Source organism: Macrosteles quadrilineatus, unplaced genomic scaffold (assembly GCF_028750875.1).
Source record: "Macrosteles quadrilineatus isolate MER2022 unplaced genomic scaffold, UCM_ALF_1.0 Scaffold_7__1_contigs__length_78375512, whole genome shotgun sequence".
Classification (NCBI taxonomy): Eukaryota; Metazoa; Arthropoda; class Insecta; order Hemiptera; family Cicadellidae; genus Macrosteles; species Macrosteles quadrilineatus.
In genome coordinates this window covers 35,342,759-35,361,294 of record NW_026542600.1, presented here as the reverse complement: position 1 = coordinate 35,361,294, position 18,536 = coordinate 35,342,759, and the positions used below count along the sequence as shown (strand labels likewise).

General features: G+C 33.7%; 1 protein-coding gene across 1 annotated transcript; it reads right to left on the bottom strand.

Annotated features, from left to right (window-relative positions):
* Nucleotides 1–660: 660 nt before the first annotated feature.
* Nucleotides 661–17,090, bottom strand: LOC128999098 (U-scoloptoxin(01)-Er1a-like). The gene is made up of 4 exons (XM_054425454.1): nt 17,073–17,090; nt 13,074–13,133; nt 6,824–6,931; nt 661–877 (listed from the first exon to the last, which is right to left on the bottom strand). Exons 2-4 carry the CDS (start codon nt 13,131–13,133, stop codon nt 698–700), a joined length of 348 nt encoding a protein of 115 aa, XP_054281429.1. The 5' UTR covers nt 17,073–17,090; the 3' UTR covers nt 661–697.
* Nucleotides 17,091–18,536: the final 1,446 nt, after the last annotated feature.

Genomic DNA, 18,536 nt, shown 5'->3' with positions numbered 1-18,536 from the left:
TTCAATATATAAACAAGGTTCTATAATCATATCATGACAACATTTAGCTGAAACATTCAAATTAAGTACGGCAACACATCTCTTCATCATAAACTATACTCGTATTTTTCATTAGTTCAAATATTACAAGTGAAACATAATGTATACATCACACAATTTTATACTTATTGTAGATGTATCAAATGACTATAATAATAATTCCCTTCAACAAGTAATCGATTCTCTTATCTAAGAGTCGTTAAATAGAAAAATACAATTGGTATGAAAGACCACCTAACTACGGATGAGGTTTGGGTGTTCACAATAGGATGAAGTTCCTCCTCGTGCTGCGAATTTACCTCATGAAATTCTTATCTATACGCAAATAATAATGAGGCTTCAACACATACACACGTTATTGGCAAAACAAAATCAAACACACGCACCTCTAACAAAATACATATTAGGATGTTTTCAAGACTACAAAGTCCTGTGAGCGATTTATAATTGAGTAAAATACATGAAATTTAAATCACTTCCAGTTTGTGACCTGAAATTGGCTACGTATGAAAAACATAGGCCTAATATCTGATCAATCTATTCCTATTGAATCAACATTTATCTCTCGTTCATAGGACTTAAGTGTAAAAATAAAAAAAATATACAAAAACGACAGCTAAATAGCAAATCTGGGTAACGTCTCTTGGAAACTTATTATTCAGATTGGATTTCCCTTGCTGTCCTTGTAGAGGTCGTCATTTACGTTGTAGAAGTTCTGTGAAGCAGGACAGTCGACGTTGAAGTACCAGTCACATACACGGTAAAGCTGGTTGAACACCGTGCCGTTGGGACAGAGGAAGCTAAATTGCTGACCTGAAGGAAGACACCAATGCCAAACCTGCGAAAATATTGTTACCATTACTTATAAAACAGGAACGCCACCTAAAAGCGTAGTTCAAGCTGAATACAAGTGGAGTGCATGGTGGATGAGCTGTTTCTTTAGGGTCATTTATAAACCCAATACCTTGATTAAGAACAGCAGGGTCCGGTTTTGAGACATCACAAGCTACCGACTTTTCGGGGCCATATCCACTCACTTAGCTACATATTTTAGTTTAAGTAAATCCACTGCTTTTGAAATTAAGCCTCACACAATTTGCCTTATTTAACTCATATAATGTGGAATATGTTCAGGGTGATGAAATATTAGTGAAATAATTTCCAACATAAAGATAGATAAACTCAAATAGCAATCTCCGTAAAAAAAACAACAACAAAATGGATAGTCATTTACCCAAATCGACTAGAAAAGAAGTTGGAAAAGTGTTTTTATCCGCAAAGAAGGTGATAAACAAAACTACGATAGAAACGACGGTATGTTCTACATATATGGTGTAACTATAACTGTTTTTAATAAGCTTCCAAGGGATTATTTTGCTGAGACTATACCCCATAGCAAAGAACAGGTAAAGCTACAAGCAGTGATACTTTTATTGTTTTATACACTGTTCAGTTGTTGTTGATAGTATGGTACGTGAAACTGAACTTATTATCTCACTTAGAACTTACAAATAAAACCGTTCACCAGTTGACAACCACCGAAAGCCCCACTGTAAACCTGAAATTGGATTACTTAGATGTTTTAAAATGTTACTACAATTGTTAAAATCTTTGTTTTGATTTCATCTTTGGTTTTGTACAATAGAGGGTAGGTGAACACGGACGTGTTTGCACTCGACTACCCTTCCCAGTTTAGAGGACTACCCTCTATTTTACTGATTGCAGTTTTCTTTCCTGAAGTCTTCTTTCTTATTTTGACTACTATATCGTTTTCTGTGTGGTTTGTTATTTTGTGATTTTCCATCATTAGCTTGGTTAGTGTTCTAATCTTGCTAACTTTGCACTCTCTCACCTGAGAACGGGATCACGATTTTTGCTTCTTGTTTGGAATACTCGATAGCCTAGTCCTCTGTGTGGTTTGTCCTTTGTGATTTCCTAGCATTGGCTGGGTTTGTGTTCTAATCTTGTTGTGTATGAGGCAATTTCTCATTTCAGGACGGGATTGGGTTCCAGATCCCGAAACGTTTTTATCTCGTTTAGAAGAATCTTTAACCGTCGCTGTTTTTTAGAAAATCGAAACAAGGTCATGTACTGTTTTGTCGCCTAACGCCTTACACAACCGACGGTCGCGGGTTGTTCTGTAAGTGCGACGTGTCGACGTGTGTGAGCGAGCGCTGCTGCTATACAGCTATGATGTAACCGCCTTATACAACCGGCCTCTCCACAACCAACCTCACACATCCCATATGTGCGGAGTATATAGATTAACAACACTTTAAATTGCTCCCGACTCTTAAAACCAAGTTTCTTTGAATGAAGAATTGATTGAAATTTGACAAATAGTAAATTATTTAATACTATTTCTTTCACATTGGTTTCGAAATAACGTCACATATCCTAAATCACTGCATGTAGCTCTCGACACTTTCAAATAGTTTCTTTCAATGGGGGATTAAACTTAGTTTTGAAATAAATATATGGTTGCCTTCAATACATGCGTTGCGGTGAAAAAGGAGATATTAGGATATGCTAGAGCAAAAACGAACAGCTGGAGTCGAGGGCATCAGCTGTACATTTTTCCGACTTCTAAATTCGTCCGCCGGAGGAAAATAGTTTGCCGAAGAAAATAGTCCCGATTAATAATACTAGCGAATTTCCCATATAGGGAATAAGCTATTACCGTAGTACTCATGGTAAGACCTGGACCCGGGACCTATTTACTTTTTCGTTTTGAGGTCCCTAGAGGCCAAAAACACCATCCGTTCAAATTCATATGTGTGTGTGTCCGTTAGCGCGATGACTCGAGCAACAATGATCCGATTTTGATGAAATTTGGTATAAACGTGTAAACCTACGTTTATTTGAACGAGTTGGCGAACCAGCATGATCGGACTATGGGAACGGGGTTTCAGAGGGGGTTTTATGAGGTAAAAATAGGTTTCTCCCATTTTTGACACTAAAAACACAAAATTTTACAATTTCTTTCCAAACCATTTGTAGAGCTTAAAAAAAAATAATTTAGTATATTGAAGCGTTGTTGTGCGCTTAATGGTTACGGAGAAAATTCCAAAAAAAAATTAAATTTAAAATTCCCATGTTTTTCTTATAGAGAATAAGTCAACTGTTGTAGTTTGCTTGTTTATGAACTTATTTTGATTGAATTTGGAAAAGACTTTCATTTCTTACTAAACTATTAACATTAAAAAAAAAACTTTTACCCTCCCTGTTGCAGCAAACCTAAGTACTCGTTAAACTAATTCTATTTAAATAGGAAATAAATGTTATATTTTTATGGAGGCATTTTAGTGTAAATTGAATCAGGTTAATGGAAATTCGCTTAGCCTGCCGGTTTGCTGGGGCGGGGGTTTTACTATTGTATCATTGTTTCACTTTTTTATCATCATGCCATTTGCAGGTTTCTGTACAATAAATGTTCATCTTTTTGTATTAATGCAAATCGAAACGTAATAATAATAATTCCGTAATTTTAATTTGAATATTGTGTTATTGAGTTGGTGTGTAATGGTTACAGATACTCGTGTTAAGCAAATTAGATTGATACCACACTTGAGAGCTAAGTTATAAAGGTAAACAATGGACAAAATGTTTGTTTTGTGTGTGTGTTAGTTTGTTAGTTTGTGTTAGTTGTCCAATCAAAAGTGATCACCACTTACCATTTTATATGTATTGTAATTGAACAGTATTGTACCCAGCTATGCAATTGCATATGAGTAGACAGTATAGGTGTAAATATATGATTATAAGTGTTATTTGACGTAATATTTGTGCTTTCAGATAACCTAACACTGTAATTATGTGTAATATTAAAGAGCAACATGTAATTGTAGTGTAGTAACTTATATGCAACATTGTATGAACTGCATATGAATCAGGTGATCGATTCTGATTATAAAGGATAGTTAGCTTAATTAATATTAACACTCGTATTTTAACCAACTATTTGTGTTTTTCTTATACCATTAATATACCAAAAAATGTAAGATTTTTTTATTTGACTCATTGGTTTTTCGAACGTAAAACATTTGAACTTGCCATCCCTTTACATTTACAAACCCTTGTCTTTCCTTTAAAAAAAAAAATCGACTAGTTCAATTTTGTCTCTAACCATGATTACAGTGTAAGAACTTCTAATAATCTTCCTTCCCCTGTCTATCATGCGACATTTGATCGAAGAAATCTTCGTTACAATAAGTTAATCTCGTATTTTAAACAATCTTCCAACGCATATAAAGGCTGAGTCAGAGCAGCTGAAATTCAAAATAAATTTAAAATGATTTATTTTGAATAAATGTAATTACAGCGTCCGTGAGTTTCTACTGACGACTAGTATTCAAATCATCCCTGGAAACAAAATGACTGTTTTAAAGTTCGTGTTTTTAGTTAATTTTATTATTGTAAGCTTAATGGCATTGTTATTTTGACGTAACTAATGCATGTAATGTCTCACTTTGAATGGATATTTAACTAAAATATGTAGGCTATTATTTAGATTTTCTAAATGGGAAGAATACAGAATACAGAAGAGAACAACTTGATTTTTAAAATCTACTTTAAAACAGTTATACTGTACATTCACCATTGATTCTAGAAGCAAATTTGAAATTAAACTGATTATTTGAAATAATATCAGTTTGGTTTACACATTTGCAGTTGCATAAAATGAAAACTAATAACTTAAAATGTACGGATATCGAATCTATGATGAGAATATAAAGTTAACTTAGGTAAAGGGAATTAAACAATTACAAATAAAAACAAACCTGACAGCACCCGAATATTCCATATTATTTTTCATATGTTATTAAATACACACATTTATTGATTAATAATGTGGTAAAAATTTAAGTCTCAATAGACTTGTGTCCTTAGGAGATGGTTTATAGAAAATTATTATTGGTATTATTTTTTCCAAGAATTTGCTAAGAATTTCTCATCAAGACCTTTCACTCAATATTCGGAGGTGTCATATTCATGGTATTCACTGAATCGCGTTTCTTACGAATATTTATTTGTTTATTAATTGTTCATGTAATTTAAACAATTTACTTGTAGAACTTGTTACTTATATACCCGTGTAGGCCTACTACATGTATTAATGATGCTGATCGTTTCGAGTGTTTGATTTTCATAGCGTGGCATGTTTAACGAGTGACCTTGACATGTTTTGCATGGCTTATCATGATCCAGTACGGATCTCAATGCATACTCTTTACATATCATGTTGCTTTGTGGTTGTAAATTTACTTGGACATGTTATTTACCTGACACTGAGCTTCTGGGTCCGCATAGTATGCTGGAGGTTTCTGTTTGTAAATTTACTTGGCCATGTTATTTACCTGACACTGAGCTTCTGGGTCCGCATAGTATCCTGGAGGTTTCTGTTTGTAAATTTACTTGGACATGTTATTTACCTGACACTGAGCTTCTGGGTCCGCATGGTATCCTGGAGGTTTCTGTTTGTAAATTTACTTGGACATGTTATTTACCTGACACTGAGCTTCTGGGTCCGCATAGTATCCTAGAGGTTTCTGTTTGTAAATTTACTTGGACATGTTATTTACCTGACACTGAGCTTCTGGGTCCGCATAGTATCCTGGAGGTTTCTGTTTGTAAATTTACTTGGCCATGTTATTTACCTGACACTGAGCTTCTGGGTCCGCATAGTATCCTGGAGGTTTCTGTTTGTAAATTTACTTGGCCATGTTATTTACCTGACACTGAGCATCTGGGTCCGCATAGTATCCTGGAGGTTTCTGTTTGTAAATTTACTTGGACATGTTATTTACCTGACACTGAGCTTCTGGGTCCGCATAGTATCCTGGAGGTTTCTGTTTGTAAATTTACTTGGACATGTTATTTACCTGACACTGAGCTTCTGGGTCCGCACGGTATCCTAGAGGTTTCTGTTTGTAAATTTACTTGGACATGTTATTTATCTGACACTGAGCTTCTGGGTCCGCATAGTATCCTGGAGGTTTCTGTTTGTAAATTTTACTTGGCCATGTTATTTACCTGACACTGAGCTTCTGGGTCCGCACGGTATCCTAGAGGTTTCTGTTTGTAAATTTACTTGGACATGTTATTTACCTGACACTGAGCTTCTGGGTCCGCATAGTATCCTGGAGGTTTCTGTTTGTAAATTTACTTGGCCATGTTATTTACCTGACACTGAGCTTCTGGGTCCGCATGGTATCCTGGAGGTTTCTGTTTGTAAATTTACTTGGACATGTTATTTACCTGACACTGAGCTTCTGGGTCCGCATGGTATCCTGGAGGTTTCTGTTTGTAAATTTACTTGGCCATGTTATTTACCTGACACTGAGCTTCTGGGTCCGCATAGTATCCTGGAGGTTTCTGTTTGTAAATTTACTTGGCCATGTTATTTACCTGACACTGAGCTTCTGGGTCCGCATAGTATCCTGGAGGTTTCTGTTTGTAAATTTACTTGGACATGTTATTTACCTGACACTGAGCTTCTGGGTCCGCATAGTATCCTGGAGGTTTCTGTTTGTAAATTTTACTTGGCCATGTTATTTACCTGACACTGAGCTTCTGGGTCCGCATAGTATCCTGGAGGTTTCTGTTTGTAAATTTACTTGGACATGTTATTTACCTGACACTGAGCTTCTGGGTCCGCATAGTATCCTGGAGGATTCTGTTTGTAAATTTACTTGGACATGTTATTTACCTGACACTGAGCTTCTGGGTCCGCATAGTATCCTGGAGGTTTCTGTTTGTAAATTTACTTTGACATGTTATTTACCTGACACTGAGCTTCTGGGTCCGCATAGTATCCTGGAGGTTTCTGGTTGCAGGTGAAGCTCAGCCCTCGAGGAACTTCATTGTAGGCTGGGTACTCAGGGTTCGTTTGCTGCATAACAAACATTTTATAAAAATTCAACAATATCACCATATTTGAACATAACGTTATTTTAAATCATAATAATTGTCAAAATTATGTATTCATTTTTGCCGCAATGGGTACATGGATCAAGATACATTTCGAAAGACAATTACATGCGAACACTTAGGTCTTTTAATTAATTCAAGAAATAGTTAATTTAAATATACATATATAAATAACAAATATTTGGATAACTAAATATACATATATAAATAATACCTTAAAATAAGTTCAAGGGAAGGGAAGGTTGCCTGGGAACAAATTTCCACAAGCTTATCCTAATGAACGGATTGTTTTCCATAAACACCCAAGTCAATATTTGTTAACAAGTTAATATCTGCAGGCACCACTACATGCTCAATTGATTTTAAGAAGTATCGACAATAGCATGATTAAAAAGCTGAGTCTCGACTCCCTTATTTAAATAATGATTGATTGTTATTTTAACCCTTTTTACTGTGTATTCAATTTCTTCGTTACTTATTTTGTTTGTAATAACTTAAAGACCAAACGGAATGCTGAATGCACTGAGAAATGCTACATCAATAAAGGTGTTTTTATTTATTAAAAATAGATTTTCGTCCAACGATTAGCTCACTATTTTTACCAGACCAATGAAACAGACTATAAAACTTAAAACTCCGCAGAAAAAAAGAAGAAGAAAAACACAAAAGTCAAAACACACCCGAGTTCAACTTGATTTTGACCAATCGCAGCGATATGAACATAAAAAATTAGCATCAAATAATAGTGATTATTTAATAGTGAATAGTTATTAGCGATTGATGGTCATCACCTCGAATCACCGGTTGTGAATCAAATTAATTTATGTGTATGATCTGTGGGTAAATTTCCCCCGGAGAAATATCAACCGCTTTTTAATTTTTCAGAAAAAAATAATCCGTATCATAGCGAAACTTGGACGTAAAGAGTAGTGCCAGGATGCCTTCGGGATTATTGTTTACGTACGCTTGCTGGGCTGTACATCCAAGAGACAGCATTTTTTGCAAGTCTAAAGGATGTCTAATACAGGGCAGAGATGTACGCAATTACAACACTAGATCTAGGCACGTGTATAGGCCAGTGCAGTACAGGTTAGCCTGTATGGCACTAATGCCGTCCCAGGCTGGTGTTGTTCTCCTGAATAGGATCCCGAAAGGTATCAGAGATGAAAGTAGCGAAACTAATATAATGTCATGCTTTATATTATTCTATTGTGTCCGTTTATTTTATTTTTTATGTGTTGACACATGCTATGCAATCATTGTATTGTCTTAAGCAATAAAGAATATTTATGAAAACAAAAAAATACAGCTAAAACATCCTTTGTACACCGTACCGTATTTTTAAAGCCTTTTAAGGTTTGTTAGGCTTATCATTATTATTACTTAGTTAGTATAATAACATTAGTTAGTCACAGTGAACAAGCAAAATGTTAGTATCGAATAAGGGAAAACGAGAACATAAACTGAGGGAGACTATAGGGTAATTTTATAGGACTTGGTATTTATTTGTTTCAATTTTATCAACATTTTCATGTCTAATGTAGTCTTTAATCAAGCATGAGTTAAGGAGTGAAGATTTGAACTATATAACCGCACTTTTTACTTCCATATATTTTGAGCTGGACTGGACTGGATCTATTGATTTTGCTTTTTCCCCAAAATGGGAAGACAGGCTAGGAGAAATATTGTTAGTTTTCATTCATAAAAGATATATTTTCATACCTAACTGTTGTTTAAGATTTGTATGCACAAACTTGTTATAAAAAGCCTTTTGGTAGTGTAAAATGCTAATTACTCGTTGTTTTATGTGTATTCTTAATCATATATTTTGCACGAATTCCAACCCGATGTAATAAACTCACATAATATGGAATGGTGAAACTGGGTGACAGCGGCATTGACGGCCCCAGGTTTTAACACGGAGCTACCAGTCCGGCCCATAACTAACTATTTCCATAATACTCTCATGATACACACACATATATAAAAACATATTACCTCATAATGAAACATAATTTAAAAAAACACAAAAAGATAAAAAAGCAAAAAATGTTTTTGTTCAAATCATAGTTGTTTATTATATATTATTTAATTAGAAAACAAATCAAATGTATGTATACTATGTACATGTAAAAGATATTATAAGAAGGTAATGGATATGAGCTATTTCCTCTGAAATAGCTTGCAGCTAGAGTTGTATACAAGGCGCTGCAGCCTACAGCAAATTTTCGATTGCAAGATAATAAACAAAATTGAAAATTGAAAAATTGAGATTATTATTATTATTACTCTATTTACCACTTTCTTGTGTCTTTCATTCCTTTAATTGTATTTACTTAAGAAGTTTTAAAACAAGAATCAGTTTGAAATTATATACGGATAAAATTACCATAACGAAAGAGAGAGAGGATGGCACCACAGCTTCATGTCTGCTGAATATATTTTGTCGTTTTAACACTATGCGTGCCCTTTGAAGTCCTTTAAGCTTTTTCATGTGAACTTTGAAGAACAACCTAGCTTACAGAAAATCTGACGGTTGGAACTCTACAATTTCGACGAAAATCCCTTAATTTAAATAGTTTTGGATTTACTAAACAAGTACTTAACATATTAATGTTTATTATGTTTGTCTATAAATTATCCTGATCCACCGCTGGAGATGCTGGTATATTCTGTTTCCAGATAGGACCTCAGGACCACAACCCATGGTCCTATCCCACGGTACCGTGTCCCAAACACCACCCGTTCTCACAACCTTGGGACATGGGAACTGACTCCATACCTAAGCGTCTAGATTACTATGTTTCCAATTTGTTATTTACTAATGATTTACCAACCTAACACACCAGATCCAAGGTTTTTATCAACGATTGTTGCATAGGGGCTAAGGCTAACCCTGATCAGAGCAGGTTTACAATTAATATTTGTTTTGAATTAAATCTACATATATAATGTAAGTTGTATTACACAATAAATAGTTAACAAAGTGATATATTTTAAACGAGAGAAAATGTAAACGCACTAGGCTTGCTGAGTCTGATGATTTTATCGAGTTAAAAATTAAATTTTGAAGACGAATTATATTTTGTCTGTTGTTGTTATTTGACAAGTAAAATGTCTTACCTAAATAGGAACGAAATGTAATAAAATACATCAATTTATTATAATGGTGTTCAAACAATAATCAAAAACAGTTTAATGTTTAAACCAAAGTTTTCTAAATACTAAGCCAACCAGTTAACAAAGCATTAGTTGGTCGAAGTATTGAGTTGTTGCAGGTATAAATAATTGGTCCTCTACTGGTCGGCATACATTTTATTCGGTTCAGTCGTCATTTTGTGTGAGCAAAGTAAAATCTTGAGAAATATATTATTTTGAAAACTAAATCAAGGTAAACATGACTTTTGTATGACAACCAAAGTAAAAAAATCAGTATTTAATTTATTTAATTACATGTTCCTTTTATCGTTTATCCGAATCAACCGATAACCATCAGTAGCAGAATATCATCTGTTAATATAAAGATAGTTCTGTGTAGTACTACTTAGATATTTGTTGTTATACATAGATAGCAACAATTATCTATGATAAAAAACATATTACATACCGAATAATTACTGACATACACAAACATTGTTATTAAAGTTAAATATTTGGTCAAAATCAGTAGTTATTTGTCAAGTCTATGTTATAATATAACGGTTGGACGCTACAGATTTGTATAATAGGTCCCGGGATAAACATTGACACCTCAATTTTACACAGACGAGTAACTCAAATGACAATCCCAAGCTAAATGTCGAGTGAACAATATTGGTATATACAACTATACGTTTGTAAATATTAATGGGAATACTTTTATTATGTGTATAAATAGTAACTCGATACAAATGTAGGCCATATTGTGCAAAATAGTCACTATAATCTACATTTAGCTCAAACAGACAAACTTCATAACTGATAGGCGGTGGTAACATTATATTAGTCAGATTAGACAGGATTGTAGCAATATACTGCAAGGCTGTTGATCGTTCTTTCCGACGTTGACATTTAAAAGGATCGTGTAAGATCGACTTTGTCTTGGTATGATACAAAGGAAAATCATTTTTTGCTCAAATTTTTCTGTAACAATATTCATCCACGAAACATCACAAAAAGAGTACCGCGTATATTAATTATCAAAAGCAAGGGAATACCCATTCCCATACCTATTCCCTTGACACGTTGTCTGTGATACTATTACAAACAACATGCTTTGATATTCTCAGCGCCTAAACAAACTCGATGCAACATAAACACTGTTCTGTGGCGCATTGTATATTCTGACTTGAAGGCGAATTCACTTGTTGAGAAATTTTATCTCGCTGGTCAATTCAGTATCTTCTCTCCAAGTGGTTCATGTTACAAATATTCGCTAAAATATTTTCAGTGTCAACAATCTTTAGCAAAAAAATTTTTTTGCACTATACTACCACAGACTACGGAAACCCATACTTCTATTATTACACAACTTCTAGTATTAAAGTATTATATTGTCTGTGATACTACATTAACTCATATTTACAATTTGTTGATTTGTATTTGCACAATTTTATTTTATCAATATACGATTTTAAAAATAACAAAATAATCTGTTTTCAGTACATTTTGGCACAACACCTTCAACCCACAAATATTCTCCCAGGCTTGAGCGTTAAGTTATCTGGGAGTCAAGTATAGGTTGCGTATTTAAATACTATGGGATATTACTAAAAATACTATTCACGATTCCGTCTTGCATACATTTAAATGTGTAATTGACTAGCATAAGACATAAGTCAATTATAATTACGCATTATATTTTTAAATTTGATTTATTCATACTCAAGTATCTAATATCCTAAAGTTGACGCATTAAACTGTCTTGCCTAAAAAATAATTATAATGAATATTCACGCAAATCAAATACATTTTCCCAACAAACATTAAAATACACGTTCGTTCAATGTACAACATTTTCAACGATACATCAAAATGCTTATCCTACTAAATCGTAAACGAATATACAAACTTTAAAAAAGGAAAGATAGCAAATATTATAAGAAACTCAGCACAAAAAGTTCCCCTACATAACAAAAAACATATGCATGGGCTCACGCACTGGTCGTGCTTATCAAAAAGATAATAAACAATATGTTAGGTACAATCTTTATTACTACGTCTGGGAAACACTACCTTTCCTCGTTTTTTATATCGAGTAATGGGTTGTGAATATTTTGACTTGGAAAGTTCCTGTTTTATAATTTGATAGGCTTACTACTACATAGTAGTTAAAAAATAAATATTTTTTTACTGATATCCGAGAAACAACTCCTAATAAAAAATGTATGCTTACTCATAGCTTTTTACAAGTCTCTGCTTTCTTTTTGACAGTCAACTATTTCTTCAAAAATGTCGTTCCTAGACAGTCTTCATTTTTATCGTCTAGTATTAAAAATACATTTAGTTTTAAATACCCGTAATTTAACTACTATTATGTTTTAATACAAGTCGGGCTGTCCTCTATGTTCTATACTGTGTAAGCTGTGTTCTTGAGTAGTTCGTACAGCAGATTCATCTGAATTAGACACACGTACAAAGGCTTAACACTAGCTTCCAATAAGCATTAGTATGACAATGAACTATCAAGTTAGGTCCCGATAAATGTTTACTCTATCTGGATTTTGAATACCAAATAGAAATTAGGAAATGTAATATATTTTTTATTGTCTATATGTTTTAATATAAATCAGAAAAAAGGAATAATAAACAAATACTGTGCAAAACCTACTTTAAAACAAACTGAGAGCTTATGAGTTCGAATTTAAAAAAATATGTTAAGAAAATTAACTAAAACTCATTAAGTATTCAAAGAAACATTATAGAACTTGTTATTTATTTAATATCAGTTCGTAATGCTGTATAAGAAAATAGCAATCAAAAATATTAATTTGATTTCAATCAAAAGGCTATAAACTATAAACTATAAATGCTCAAACACTTAACTGATTTTAGAAAAATATTTATAGACAAAAGAATAGCTAATTGGATTTTTTAAATATTACTATTGCAATGTTATGACTCACCGAATACACGAGGCAAGCCAAGCAGGCCGCTCCCATTAAACTAACAGTTAGATGCACCATCTGCAAATGTACCAAAACATTAGTACCATCAACACCAAAGCAATACCAGCTAAGACATTTATACATATTGTAAATACCAAGAACCATACAAAAATATAACAAGTTCATTTAGTACAAATTTTGACGGCTACATAAAACTCAAAAGGCTGTGGCTTTAGGAAATGTTACTGTATTTAAAGACAATTATTCTTCATCTGATTTGGTGGCTGTACTATATTACTATTTTCCTTTATTAAATTGTCATTCCAACTTATTTGTAAAATTTCGATTTATTAAAGTACAATTAATAATTAATTAAACTATTACTATGGACTAACGCATATGATTTAATCCTATGGCCACATGGGCGGGTATTTAATCTAATAATATGTATCCCAAGAACATAAAGGGTTAGGATATTATTTGAATCCTATCATACTATTTTTTGAAAATGTAAGTGTCTGAATTATTCTTTAAATATTTGAAATGACTAAACATGTTATGTTATGTTCCCTTTAATTTATTTAAACGAACTAACATGTTTCGACTCTTAGGCCACGAGCAAGTTAGGTATTGACTAAAAAATAATGTTGTTGTATTGTATTGTTTTATATTGTATGGTAGGTAATGGGTATTTTTGTATTTCTCAATTTAAACCCCACCACTCCTAATATTTTGAATTAAATATCAACATATTATTTGATTGCTGAAATTTGTACTAGTCGTCCATAATAATTTGTTCGAATAATTTTAAAATTATTAAGTCGAAACCTTTTTCAAATAAAACTATCAAAACGTACGTGATCTCTTAACCCCTCTACTGCCCGTGACTATAGACATCTGATTGACTTTACTCCGTGTCATATAGCCTACCTACTGATCAATAATTCGTACGGGATAGATATCATGAAGAAAGCAATTATGACGACAGTAATAAGATAAGAGCAAGTGGCTGGTCTCGAACAGGCAACGTCTGGCTTATCATGACGATACCACTGAGCTAAGGTGTTTGGTGAAATTCCTATGCAGCAATAATAAATTAACAAATAATCGTTTATCCAAATCAGTAAAACAAAACTATATTGTTATAACCTTTCAGTGAAAATAAAATATTTATCAACGCTAAATTATCAGTAGGCCTATAGACCGGACAGTAGATATAATACGGAATAGTGAGAGAGGTCTCTCTCAATCTTTGATTGACACAAAAAGGGGCAGATATAGAATAAAATGTTGACATGGATTTCCGTACGGGAATTTCCAATACAGATATCCTCGTTCCCTTTGTAGTGTATATTTGACTTTAGCAATTTACTCAATAAAGTCATTGATGGACTTACATGCGTACACATTACTTTCCTTATTTTAAGTTATTGTTATGTAATTATAAGTGTACATTTATCCTTTGAAGTATAGAGTTATTATCATCTTAGCAACATATAATTTAATTTCATATTGTGTTGTTTGTGTTGGGGGTGAAGACTTTTTTGTGTAGGCCACAAATTTTCTGGTGTGTGTAATTTAATGTTATGTGGTGTTCATTGATGTCTACGCAGTAGGAAGTACTTAATTGTTTTACTATCCTAACATATTATCCAAACCTATATGTTATAGATGTGCAGGGATCGACCCCCCCCCCCTGGAATGATGTCCGAGAAGCGAACCAGTCAAGCTCAATGTATCTACATCCAAACGCGTAGTCCATTCTTTGGAGCAGCAGAATCACGAAGCAGTTCCAGATTTTAACCTTTTATATAATTTAATTGTAGGGAATAGTATTGTGTGTTCTCTGATAAAAAAGGGGGTTTATCATTATTGAGTTTATTTATAGTAGGTTCCTATAAGTTATATAAGTCCTTAGAGGTTTTTACTATATCCTGGTTATATCACATAGCAAACTATTAATTACCTGTTTTAGTCGATAGAAATAGTTTACGAAAATACATATTGTATTATAACATAGAAACAAGCAATAATTATTAAGAGTGTTGAGTTATGTTGTTTCATATACTGCATAGTGCATATAACTGGCAATCGAGTAATGGGAAGACCATTATTTGTTAACTCCAATGTGTGGTGCGTCTATTTGAGAGTTTAGAGTCCCTTTTTTATTTGCCTTAATACAGAGCCTTAGAGATGATGTTCAATCACAGACAAGGAATGAGTATTATTTATTTATTTATTTATTTATTTATTTATTTATTTATTTATTTATTTATTTGTCATGAGAGCCGAAGCCCCCTGACTGCATACCCGGTACCTATCCGTTAGGACATACCCGGGCCCCATGATGTAGGCCGAAGCTTACGCATCAACCTTTAGCACATCATGGGCGGATGACTTAAGGTCATCAGGCTCGCCGGCTGCCGAAGCAGACCCTTCGGAAGGAGGGTTGCCCCTCAATCCTAACCAGGGATTCCGGCTGCTTGTTTAAGCGTCACTCCACCTGGGTTCCACTAGGTCAGGACCTAGAGGTCCATGGTAGAGCACCCCGACGCATTTAGTGCAAGCAACACTCGGGACCTATCTAATCCCTGACAGGCAGAACCCGCCATCAATAGCCAGGAGGAAGGGGACCGTCAGCACGCTGACGGGGGGAACCCCAGCCTCCCATTTACACTACTGCCCGATCGAGGCCTTACCCATTGCTGGGAAACCAGAGATAACCAGAGCGATAGATCCCCAGATACCCCTGGCGGGCTCGGACCCAGCACCCGATCTACTTCGTTTGCCCGTCAGACCCAACATCACTGCCAGGCCATCAGGGTTTCCCAAAAGGAGGCAGGTATAGAAGTGGGACCCACCCGGATGAACCTATCCACCAGAGGTGGCGACACCCTTGACTCAATTGAAGTTCCGGGAAGAACCCCCCACACTCAAGATAACCATACCGTCCGTGCTCAGAGACAGGGATTAATTAATTAATTAATTAATTTACAAGGAATGAGTATACTGATTTCTTTGCCTGTGGTATAATATACTAAGGGAATATCCCTAAATTCCCCCTACAGTCAGTCAAATTAAAAAAAAAATGTGGCGGAGGCATCTTCTTGTAGTTCTGAAAACCATCAAGCTATCAGCCAGAAGATCAGTTAATTAATACATTTGCATTAACTGTATATTAAAAAACAACCGTTTGGTTTCTAAGATTTTTTTCTGCACAATCTTTAACTTATACACGTCCTAAAAACCCCAAAATAGCTCCACGTCACATTTCATAATATTGTAGATCACAGTTCACAGTTTAAAATATTACTTTTCACGATACAAATATACGTCAATGGATAATAAATAAATAAATAATTGATAAATCTCGATTTGTTATAGAAATATGAATATTTTCCTTAAGATCATTGATTATTATTTAACAGAATGTAAAAGTATTTGTGTAATTTATTTATGTTGCTATAAATTAATAACTTTTTTATTCTTTTTCTGAACCAGATGTTGTAGTAATTACATTATGTATCAGCCACTGGTCAATGTTACACTAATGTATGGTAATGAGTCATTATTATCATTAACTTTATCACTAAAGGTAAAATCTAAAATGTTAATACGTTATAACATTTAAGGAAAACAGGATATCAATTATGAGTAACAATAAAGTCTATTAAGATTACCATTAATAGATGACACCAATAAATAATGAGTGGGATAGTACAGATAGTAATATTAATATATCATTAATCATGTATTATTTACCATACTATCACAAAATAGGGCTACCAAGGTAAACGCTTACTTTTAAATGCCGGTTACTACAAAAGAAAACTTATATTAGATCGTTAACAAATTCATTCGTTATGTTAATCGTTTAAGTTGCTTATAAGAATTATATAGATATTTGTTGTACAAAGCATACTATCAAAACGTCCAAAACGTTTTAAGTTCACACGAAATTTAATTTATTAATATTTATTCCATATTAAAGCTAAAAATGAAAAGAATACAGTTTACCTCAAAATTCAGATTAATCCGTGGCACAGAAACACTGACTGAAGGGGTTCTGCAGATCCGAGACTATATACGGGCAGTTCTCGCTCCCAGGGCTTGCGACAACTAGTTCTCATTCCAATGGGAACATTGTTTTGATTAATTTACTTTATATTCGTGAGCTTGTCTGGGAACAATCGCATGTGGGCAATAGGAATGATCAGAAACAACCGCCGTGTATACCACATGCTATGTTGGGCAGTATGTATGCGATCTACTCATGTTTTAAGTATACATTTTCTGCGAGGAAATGTAATGCTATAATTAAAAAAATACCCTTCATAATACTTTGTGTCTTGCAGTGTCTAATCAGTAATGGAAATGTTAACACATCCATTAAAACAGTTGGAAGTCCAATCACCGATTAAAAATTTTAAAAACAATCTCTGACTTGGAAGTGTAGAACCAGTGATGACGTGTAATTTAAATTACTCGAAAGTGTCTAACCACCAATCAGTAATGACAAATGTATGCTACAAATAATCCTGCGAGACACGGAAGTGCGCAGTAATATGGAAATGTTCATAATAACCCTAAACTTGGAAGTGTTCAATCAGTGATGGGAAATGTTCATAATGCTATGCTGTACATGACTATGAGTAAGGTTTGTTAGTATTTATGCTTACTCGCTTAAGGCTACAAAAACTGCTCCGTCAATTTCCTCAGGGGATAAAAATAACATTTACGTTAGACTTGTTCAAAAAAACAGTAATCTATTTTTCTTATAATCTTTAATTTTAACATTTTGACATTGTTTGATGGAAAGAATTAATAAAAAAATCTCAAGTACTGTAAAGTAGTTTGCGTAACTAAAGCCACCAACCAGTTTTATTATTTTCTTATTGATCGATACCATAGTAGAATACAACAAAGTAGAATTAATCTACGAATTTAGGTATCTACATATGATAAACATGAGATCGATTTATATTTTCTTATGGCTTTATTTATGCAAGCATTTGTTTCATATGTAATAATCTTAAACTTGAGGTGTTAGCAACGAAACAATGACGACATTGTACGGATGGAAACGTTAAACCATGTATTGTGGAGCTGAACGTTATATTTGTTTTGGAAGATAAGATTATCTGTGTACCTAAGCTTAAGCGAATGAAAATCACATTGGCGTCAAAAAACTGTTTAAATAAGTTACATTTGTTAACCTCAATATGCAAGGAGGTAAGGTACTACTAACAAGTCTAATACCTACATATTACTACACACTTAACATAGTACTTTACCAATACTGTAGTAGTTTCCATTACTGTTATTTGCTATAAGTAGCTCAAAACAAGAGAAAAATTAGTTTAAATCTTTGTTCATTTCTATTATTTCAACCAAACAGGATCAAATTGAACTTAGAATAGCCTATTAGTGAAATCTACGGGGAAGTAGCTATTACCGTAAGTGGCACGGTAAGACATGAAC

Excerpts from the sequence above, each read along its gene's own strand:
- LOC128999098 (XM_054425454.1), bottom strand. The coding sequence starts at position 13,133 with ATGGTGCATCTAACTGTTAGTTTAATGGGAGCGGCCTGCTTGGCTTGC. Across the intron at positions 6,932-13,073 it reads TGGCTTGCCTCGTGTATTCG|CAAACGAACCCTGAGTACCC; the intron begins GTGAGTCATAAC and ends TTTGTTATGCAG. Across the intron at positions 878-6,823 it reads ACCCAGAAGCTCAGTGTCAG|GTTTGGCATTGGTGTCTTCC; the intron begins GTAAATAACATG and ends ATATTTTCGCAG.